This window comes from Ammospiza caudacuta, chromosome 6 (genome assembly GCF_027887145.1).
Source record: "Ammospiza caudacuta isolate bAmmCau1 chromosome 6, bAmmCau1.pri, whole genome shotgun sequence".
NCBI classification, from domain to species: Eukaryota; Metazoa; Chordata; class Aves; order Passeriformes; family Passerellidae; genus Ammospiza; species Ammospiza caudacuta.
Window position 1 is genome coordinate 11,007,055 of NC_080598.1, and position 10,441 is coordinate 11,017,495.

The 10,441-nt window shown below is 47.7% G+C and overlaps 1 protein-coding gene across 1 annotated transcript; it reads right to left on the bottom strand.

Moving 5' to 3' along the window:
• Window positions 1-6,155: 6,155 nt before the first annotated feature.
• FGF4 (fibroblast growth factor 4) lies at window positions 6,156-9,597 on the bottom strand. The gene is made up of 3 exons (XM_058807764.1): window positions 9,294-9,597; window positions 8,013-8,116; window positions 6,156-6,332 (listed from the first exon to the last, which is right to left on the bottom strand). Exons 1-3 carry the CDS (start codon window positions 9,595-9,597, stop codon window positions 6,156-6,158), a joined length of 585 nt encoding a protein of 194 aa, XP_058663747.1.
• Window positions 9,598-10,441: the final 844 nt, after the last annotated feature.

The following is a 10,441-nucleotide window of genomic DNA, read 5'->3' on the forward strand; positions in this document are numbered from 1 at the left end:
ACTCAGAATTTAAGAAAAACTCAATTAAACCTGCTTTGAAACTAAAATCTGTCATGCACCACCTTTTTTTTTTTTTTTTTTTTTTTCAGGAGTCCTGCCTCTTTCAGTGCCCAGTATGGAGGCTGTTCAATAAATGAGCACCAGTTCCTCATTTTGTTTTGTTCAGCCTCAAGCTGACTGACCCAGAATCTTCATGTCTTCATGCAAATTTTGATGTATTAATGAACATATTTTGAAGACTATGACAGCTTGGAAACAAGGAGCTAAAAGCACAGGGATATTAGTGTCAAAAAGTTGAATTAATGTAAACTGCCCAGGTTCAAACCTTCCTGGCACAATTTTTTCTAGTGTTTGTCAATGTCAGATGTTTATACCCACCACACAGCCACAGCTGATTTAAGTTTTGGGTGCTCACCATCCTCGTCACACTTGGTGGAATCTGGTTGAGCATTCAGGAAGGAAAGGCTGGACCTTGCTGTTGCTCCCCTTGGAGAAGAGAAGGTTCCAGGGAGACCTTAGAGCCCCTTCCAGTACCTAAGGGGGCTTTGGAAGAGATGGAGAGGCACGTTGGACAAGGGGACAAGGTGGCAGGACGAGGAGGAATGGCTTTAAATGGAAAGAGGGCAGGGTTAGATGGGATACTGGGAAGAAATTCTTCCCTGTGAGGATGCTGAGGCTCTGGCACAGGTTGCCCAGAGAAGCTGTGGCTGCCCCATCCCTGGAAGCGTCCAAGGCCAGGTTGGAAGGGGCTCTGAGCAACCTGGCATGGTGGAAGGTGTCCCTGCCCCTGAGATGGTGCTGGGCTGGGTGGTGCTCAGGAGCACAGGATCATGGAATGCTTTGGGTTGGAGGTGACCTCAAAGCCCATCTCATCCCACCCCCTGCCATGGGCAGGGACACCTTCCACTATCCCAGGCTGCTCCAAGCCCCATCCAACCCGGCCTTGGAACTCATGATGAAAATTGTGATGTAAGCAAGCAACATTGTTTTGCATTAAGTAATATGTGGTAGACACTTCTTGGATGATATTTTTAAGTAATCAGATTTTTAAACCAGACGGTTCAGGGAAATGTTTCTTGTCTGAAGTCTGGAACTCATGACTCATATACAGGGAACAGAAATTGTGCTGTGTCCCTCTTTTGCACGTTGCATTTCCTGATAGCAGCTTGGCATGACGATTTTGCACTGTGCCATCCCTTTTTAGATTATTTAGTAGAAGGAGAACTGGGGCGGTTTTGTTTTGGTGGGGTTGTTTTGCTTTGTTTTTTAACTCCACACTGGCTTTTCCACGTTAAAAATCTGTTCTCATCTGTGCTTGGCAAGCAGCAGCATAGTGTCATATAAAGTGAGCTACAGCATTTGAGGGAATTCCTTTCAACTCTCTCGCTGCGGTGCTCACTAGTCATTATTAAAAGCCGCCTCAGCCCTTAGCAGAGTGCCTTTAATTGGCCACTTGCCTGGTCAGTTCACAGGCTGCGGTGGAAACCAAGTGGTAAAGTGTGAACAACCCGCTCTGGCACCATAAACTCGGTGACCGCTCTGAAAAACCCGTGGCTATTTATATACAAGGCAGTGTTTTGTCATGCTGATTTTTACTAGGGCAGATCAGATACAGACAGCTTGGGACATGTCGCGGGTGAGTCACAAAATGCTCAGCACGGGCTGGTTAAAACAGGCAAGGCTGCAAAGGAGGGATGGGGTTGGAGTCTCTGTCCTTTTCCGCGGTGCAGGGGTTCCCTTTTTGGTTATCCCACAGGCTGGATCATCCCTGGGTGGAGAGGAATCTGCCTGGCTGGCAGAACCCATCCTCAGGACAGGTTTTGGGTTGTTCCTTGCAGGTAAATGTTTGGTGGGTGGCAGGAACCTTGGCAATGCTTTCAGTTGTCTCAGAAACGTTGCAACCCATGACACATCAGTGCCTTCTTTTGGAGGGTTAAAATTGATTTTTACCTTTAATGCCTTGATTTTACTGCCTCAAAGGGTAATGTGAGGAAAGTTTATCCCTGGAAGTGTTCAAGTGCAGGCTGGATGTGGCTTTGAGCAGCATGGTCTAGTGGAAGGTGTCCCTGCCCACGGCAGAGGGTTTGGAATGAGGTGGGTTTTGAGAGCCCTTCAAAGCCAAACAATTCCATGACTCAATAATTCAATGATTCTGTGATTCTATGATGATTCTATGGTTCTATGAAAGCTGGCTTAGCACTGAAGCTAAAAATGGGTGATGCCAGAGGGGGAAAGTTTCTCCAGAGTCCTCTGTGACATCTCAAGCTGCTCCATCTCTGGTGGCCCTTGTGTTTTCCTGTGGGTAGGACACATGCGCAGCACCAGTTCTCCAGGTCCTGTGAACCTGCAAAGCTACTGCCCTGAAGTCTCACCTTCCTAACAGCCAAGCCTTGGGGTTTATCTCCAGTCTTAAAATTGTAATTGATAAAATTTCATCCCCAAGGCTGCAAAATTTTTTTAGCCCTGGCGACAACTTTTTGTTGTAATTTTGGCCATCCTGGCAGTGATAAATTTGTGTTTGTTCTTTTTAGAACGTAGTAAACAAAAAAGTTAATTATGAGAAATTCTTATGTCTGCCTGCCTATTTATTCTGGCTCTATTCATAGCAGCATTAAATACACTGCAGCTATACTTGTGCAGTTATAAAAACTCCACCTGTGCCACGTATTTATAGAGCCTGTACAACTTTAGAGAGAAATTGCCCTTGTTCAGAGAGAGGGCACTGGACATTCCCAGCTCATCCATTGCCTTCCCCTTGCCAGGAGCAGAAAAAAGAGCATCACTCAGTAGGAAATGATGTGGAGAAGTCTGTATGATGGGATCTGGATTTCTGTTTTGCATGGTCCTTACTGAGCTGGACAAATTCTCTTTGCTGTCAGGGTGTGGAAAATCAGAGCTGAGTTTTGTCTGTCCCATTGTGAAACCCTTCCTAGTCATAGGGAAGGGGTAAAACTGAAAGCGTGGGAATTGGACATGATGTGCACATGTGTGTGCAAGTGCACCTGTGTGAGTATTTACAAATAAAAGTTGTGCCAAAGAATCACAGAGTCATTAGGGCTGAAAAAAACTTCCAAGATCATCAGGTCCGACCTTAGACCAGACACCACCACGTCCCCTAAACCACAGCACAAGGCGCCACATCTACTCATTTTTTGGGCACTTTCAGGGACAGTGACTCCACCACTTCCCTTGGGAGCTTTGATTGCTCTTCCAATGAATAAATGTTTCCTAATCTCACCGTATGATGTCACACAGCACTTCAGATTTCTGTACATTTGTATTGAGTATGAACACAGTTTATAAAGATCCCATCCCAAACCAAACAGGTTTCTTGCATAGGAGCTGTCACACTTCGCAGAGAGAGCAACCAGCGCTCAGTGGAGCCAAAACCAGGCAATCAGGCTTGTTTGCAATGTTAACAATGAGCAACAAAAACCTTGCAGCTGGTTTGTGTCCCTGACCATTAATTTTGGATGCTGCCATTGTTAATAACCAGGGAAAGGACACCAGTGAGAGCAGCAGCATGTGGCAGATGCAAGAGTGCATATCTGTTACTGAGCTTGGAGCTGAGCTTTCCTGGACAGCTTCCAGCTTTGGCAGGGGGAACTTTAGCTGAGTAAGAAATCCAGGCTGTCAGTCCTGGAGTAGCTGGCAGAGGTGCAAAGGCTCCCCAGGCTTTGGGAAAGTGAAATAGCATTTTTTTTCTTCCTTTCCTTGCTGGATGCCTTCTGTTATAAAGAGTTAAAAATCAGTATCAGGGTGTCATGCATTGTAAACGTTCATCATTTATTATGCATTTAAGTGTGCACAGCACATACACCACAGTCTTGAACAGCACCTGTATAAAACTACAGACAGATTCTGGTAAATGGTGAAAGCTCATACCATGTAACATTGTTAACAAGGTTGCATCACAATATTTAAAAGTTACAACAACTACCTCTGAACATATCTCGTGTGAGGCGGTTGGTTGTGGATTTAATGAAGTGAAAAGTGGCAAAGAACCATTCCCAGAGAGAACCTTTGTGGTCTGATTTTGCTATCTGAAATCTGGAACAAAATCATCAGTTGTCAGAGGTAGTGGTGATAAATACACAATGATTACTCACATATAGAAAACACAGAAAGTACAGAAAATTCCCAGTTTTACATTGAAAACAAAAATTAAAAACTATTAGGCATGACATTTCCTTTTCCTTAGTTATTTTTGCTACAAGGGCAGCTGCCTTAAGGTCTGGTCCTGGTCTGCTCTGATGTTACTGAAATTTGGTGAATAGAGTTTATCTTCAAGGTCATGTGTAAGCAGAGGATACAGGCAGGTCTATACCATTACAAAGGAACCAAGGCTTTTGTGTAGGAATGTAAAGAGGAAAAGAAAAAAGCTGAATCAAAGATTTGTGTGTAGTCAGAAATAATTAATTTGGATTGGAAGATGATCTGTAAACATCCTCTAAGTCATCAGACATTGTGGTTAGTCCTGGTTCCCACTTAACATGTTGATGCCCCAAAGGTGAAGGATCTTTTAAATAAAAAATTAAAAAAGAGGGGAAAAAAAGAAGGAAAAAACAAAGACACATGAATCCTTTTAGTGATTCCTCTATAATCAAATCTATCTTTTCCTTCATCATGTTAGAGACATGAGTTACACTTGCAAAATATATAAGGAAAAATATAGGATTACTTCATCACCATATAGTACTGCAGCCTGACAGCTGCCTGCAAATATTTTCACCATGATTACCCTTACTAAAAGTAAACCACTGGGTAAAGATAGCTCAAACGTGACAAGGCTCAAATAGGATGCAACCGACTCTATCCTGAATACTTTTGGCTACATATGGAAAAAAGATAGATTTGGGATTATGATTGCTCTCCCAGGCCCTCCTCCAGAACTTTAAGCCCAAGCAGGAAAGTGGGCACCTTCCTGCCCACTTGTTTTACAAGACTGGCTTTGAGAGTTAGTGAGGTAGAAATTAATCAACTTCGTCAGGGAATGAGACAGAAAAAAAAAAAAAAAAGAAAGCAGCATATTTCTCCTTCCAAATACTGCAGCAAAAACAATAAATAGCACAAACCAACCTCAATTCCTCATCATCAATCTAAATTCTTTCTGTGGAGCTTGTGTTTGCTACAAAGAGTGAATGCGGAGCTTGTATTTTGCTACAAAGAGTGAATGCTCTTCCCTTGTAGAAAACTTTGGAAGGTTATAGAGCTCCCCACAATTTGAAAAATTAATATAGTGTCCAAATGAGAAAGGGAATTTGGTTAGAGTGAAGCAGAGCTGGTTCACTGTCCCATATTCCACAGCACGTTTGCTGAGGGAAGGATGGGTGTTATATTTTAGCCTGATGACAAGCAATTGTGCCAAATAAAAGCTCCCATTAAGGGCCATGGTTTATCTGCAGAGAAAACGCCATCCCCAGCCCCGGCAGAGGCATTTCAGCCTCTCGGAGGAGCAGAGGGGCTGCAGGGCAGTTCAGAGTTCAGCGCTGGTGGATCTAAAAACAGCTCTGCGGGGTGGCTGCGCAGCTCCCGTGCCGGGTAAAGCGATCCTGCTGCAGTCAAATAGCACAGGGGATCGTTGGCATTGTGTGTGGCTCTCTGCTGGCACCTGGCATCCCACCCTGGCATCCATCCCACCCTGGCATCCCACCCTGGCACCTCCTGCTCCCGGCCGGGAGCCACCGGCGGCTTGGGAAACGCTCCGGGGAGGACAAAGCCACCATAAAACCCAAACAAACAAACACACAAAGAAACAAACCCACACCTGTACAGCAATAAACAACAAACAAACAGTGCAAAACGTTGGGAGAGCGGAATTGGATGTCACCTGGCTTAGGACATGGGGTAGCAGCACACCTGGGATAACTCAGCTGAATTAAATAAACCACCAAGCAGAAGACTTCTACTGTTGCACCATGAAATGAAAGACCTTGGGTTGGAGGTTTGTTTTGTTTCCAGAGATTAAAATTTAAAAAAAAAGTAACTATAAATAAATTTTGTGACAATATATACAGATTTAAATAATTAACTTAAATATCTTACACCTACTCTTGCATAAAACTCTCCAGTAAAAGTGCACCATGTTTCTTTTCCCCAAAGATGCTCTGTTCTGTGTCTTCCCCTGTGCTGAGGTAGGTCTGAAGGGAGATGTCTCAGATTCTAGGAAGAAAATGTGTCACTGTCATTGTGGGAGATACTTTATTGCCTTTCTTTGTTCTTCCATTTTTGCTTAGGGCTATGTACATCCCGGGATAAATCCTGGATTCATAAGCATTGTAGTTGTTTGGCAGGAGAATCTCTTTGAATTTGCACTCATCATTGAAATGGGCCTGAAATGAAAAGGAAAGAATGAGAGAGAAGGAATTTTAAACATCAGGTGTGGAAATATTCTTGCTGCCAGGTGTAAGAAGGTGTGTTGTGGGCAAATGTGCAGGTGAGCTCCCTCCACTTAGTAATCTTTTGAAGTGGCCTCTGAAGCTTCAAACAGGACTCAGGAGGATCAATTAGGGATGCTGTGCCTAGCCCAGGCACATAGATCTAAAGGTGGGAAGGACACCCATGGAGGGACAGGGTCACCTGAACAGAGCTGAGCTGGGTAAGGACTAAGTCTGGTCCCAAGCCCAGTCCCATGGTCCTGCTCATTGAATTGCTCCTGGTTGTCTCATCAGCAATAAATTGCCTGAGAGGCTTCAGAAAATCCAGAATCCTGGCACTTTCCTGTGTTGCTTGAGGAGAAAGAGGCATTTTAAAGCCACTCATCATGGACAGTATTTTTTGCTTCTTTAGCTTTAAAATCAAAGGTAGAGTTTGGATAACTTAGGTCAATGGATCAGGAAAACAGATCTAGCAGCAGGCACCTTTCAGGGCTGTGGTTTCATTTGCAAGTACATACAAAGAGGGACAGGTCTTGCAAGTGTCTTATCTGGGAAGGGACAAATGAACTCTTACTGTTGGGCAAAAACCTCGGGGCATGTGAGAGAGGCCTCAGCCTGCCAAGCTGAGCACTGCACTAGGCATTATTCTATCCAGGACACCAAGGCAGCAGTAACCCTAAGAAAGGATGTATTTTGGTGACTGCCTCTGCCTGGCTTTTATACAGGGCACAATCCTCCACAACAGGACCAATAGCCCAGAAAATAATTCTGGATACCTCATGCCTTCATGTGAAAATGCCCCAGTTAACTCTGACATGGTTTGGCTCTTCCTCAGCCCAAGTTTCTTCACTTGGGGAACATGGCATGGGAAATTCATGGGTGAGAAAGGAGACTTTAAAACTATGACTTTAAAACTATGCTGATCACAGTCACCTGTACAGAGCTGAACTCCAAAGCAGGAATACAGCTGAACATGAGCAGAGATACACCCTGTTATTGTCCACCTCAAGTATATTCTACAAGATGTCTCTATCTTTTCCAAAGATCCCACGTAAAAGAAGGTCTGTATTGCCTTCCTAATGGAACTTCCTTCTCCTAAGCAGAAGTTCAGACCCCAAGGATGCTGAACTGCCACGGGAACTGTCTGTCTGTTCAAGAGCATTAACAAGGAGTGGTCAATAGGTCACTGACTGATCACATCATAAAGGGTCACTCGTGGGGCCTGGCTGGGCACAAGTCCAAGTGCCCTCTGAGAGATGGGGCGATTGCCACACCTGCCTAAGGCTGTTTGTACTCAGATATAACAAACAAATGGACTAAGCCTGGCTTGGGGTCTTGCCACACAGGTGACTGATCTGTTGGTCTACGGGGCAGGCAGGATGTGCAGCCATGGTTGGGTGACTGCAGTTTTTGTGTGAGAACTAAAGAAGTGTGATGCAGAAGAGAGGGTTTCACTCCCAAAGCTCAGTGAGCAGCAGAACTGGGCAGCACACCTTCTGCTGGCAAGGCAGGAAGGGCTGCTCTGTGCTGCCCAGCCCAGGAGGGGCAGGGTTGGAGCTTGGGCAGCTTTTAGCACACATCTCACCCCAACTGATCACCATCCCCTCCCCAGGCACACACTCGGTGGCTACTTACAGATCCATAGAGTTTGCCTTTGCTGTTCATGGCCACGAAGAGTCCGCTTTTGACACCAAATATGCTCACCACACCTCTTTCCACAGGAGAGATTTCCAGCAGACCTGCACAGGAGACACAGAAATCAGGGGGACAAAAGGGTGTGCCCTGGAGTGTGTGGTGACAGTGCCATGCCAAAGCAAGATACAAAACCCACAGGATCCCCACATCCCAGCACTGCCGTGGGTGTCCACAGAGCCCCACACCCCACACCTCATACTCCACGTGCTGTCCCATGCCCCATGCTGGGACCTCTCTTCTTTTAGCTAAGTATCTATTTTTATTTTGCCCTCCAGGCATCCTCTTGTGTACGCAAGGTTAAAATAAGCCAGAGTATGCTTAGGGCAAATGAAACATTTGTCATCATGCAGCTTATATCCCCGCTCCTGGATCTTATTGTTTCAGTTGGATATCAGAGCCATGGGGCCGCGGGGTTAAGTCCCCAGCAGATGCTTTTCAAGTTTGGGGGCGAGCTGGGCTCACCCCAGCCCCTGCTCGGAGTGGGCGGCCCACGGCGCTGCGGATCCTCCAGATGTTGAGGCAACCCCGACACCTGATGCCTGACGGCGGCAAGGGGACAACGGGGCACTGAGCAGCGCCGACGAGCCCTCCCGAACGCCCGACGAGCTGCTCCGGAGCTCCCATGGGGTGCGGAGCTCCCGTTGGGGTCTGGAGCTCCCATGGGGTGCGGAGCTCCCATGGGCTCCGGAGCTCCCGATGGGGTCCGGAGTTCCGACGGGGTCTGGAGCTCGCATGGGATGCGGAGCTCCGATGGGGTCCGGAGCTCGCGTGGGATGCGGAGCTCCGATGGGGTCCGGAGCTCGCGTGGGATGCGGAGCTCCGATGGGGTCTGGAGCTCCCATGGGGTGCGGAGCTCCCATGGACTCCGGAGCTCCCGATGGGGTCCGGAGTTCCGACGGGGTCTGGAGCTCGCATGGGATGCGGAGCTCCGATGGGGTCCGGAGCTCGCGTGGGATGCGGAGCTCCGATGGGGTCCGGAGCTCCCGATGGGGTCGGTGGCCGCCCCGCTGCCCCGGGCTCCCGCCACCCTCGGGGGAGCCGAAGGGCGCAGCCCCGCGGTGCTGCCTGCGGCCGGACTTTTTGGGAAGCTCGAGGTCTGCCATGCACCCACCCTCCTTTCGGGACATGCCCCTCTCCGGGGCAGCTCCGTGGGTCCCCTCCCGCAGAACTGCCCTCCGGCCGTCCCGAAAGTCTCGCCCGCGGAGGTTGTCTCCGGCTTACTGTATCGATTCTCGCTGTGAATGCCGTCGATGCGGCCGTCGGGCAGCACCTGGATGTGGAAGCCGATGCCCACGTTGCAGTAGAGGCGCCGCAGCCGCTTGATGCCCAGCAGGTAGTCGCCGTCGCGGGCGGCGTCGCGGCGCTCGGCCGGCAGGCGAGCCACGGAGCGGGCGAAAAGCGCCGCGTCCCAGCGGCGCTGGCGGGGCCCGGCGGGGACGCGGCCCGGGGCCGAGCGGGCGCGCACCGCCCCCGGCCACAGCAGCCCGAGCAGCAGCGCCGGGAGCAGCGCCGCGGGGAGAGGCATCCCGGTCAGGGGCGGGGAGCCGCGGGCCGGCCGCCGCTCGCTCCCAAAATGCGCTCCCACTTTATGCTGAGGTCAAAGAAGGGGAGGAAAAAAAGAAAAAATAAAACAAAAAAAAAAAAAAGAAAACTGACCAAAAGCCAAACAGAAAAAAAAAAAAAAAATTTTAAAAGGAGGAAAAAAAAAGCAAAGCGGAGAGGGAGGGAAGGAAGGAGCTTAGTGCTCAATCCCCTGAGGATCTGCGGTTTCCCTGGGCTGGCTGCATGGAGAGGAAATCCCGGGAGCAAGAGCTTCTGAACTTGATCTCAACTCCAGGAGTCTTGTCTGAAGTGCTGATCTTCTTCTATAGCTGCTCAGCCATAGCGCTTTAGCCCTAGCCACGATATTTATATATCCATGTGCGTTGGTACCTATTACATCACCACCTACTGCTGTCTGCTGCAGCCCTCCGGCTTAGCTGAAAGTCAAATTATCACCCCTAGATGCTTAACAGCTCTGAAGCGTCTTGAAGGGAAAGGGTGAGCAGCACTGGTGCCAAACAACAGGGACAGCACAAACTTTTAAAAAGGAAAGGTCATTTTTTACGTCCATCACAGCAACTTTTCTTTCTTTCTTTCTTTCTTTCTTTCTTTCTTTCTTTCTTTCTTTCTTTCTTTCTTTCTTTCTTTCTTTCTTTCTTTCTTTCTTTCTTTCTTTCTTTCTTTCTTTCTTTCTTTCTTTCTTTCTTTCTTTCTTTCTTTCTTTCTTTCTTTCTTTCTTTCTTTCTTTCTTTCTTTCTTTCTTTCTTTCCTCTCTTTCTCTCTCTCTCTTTCTTTCTTTCTTTCTTTCTTTCTTTCTTTCTTTCTTT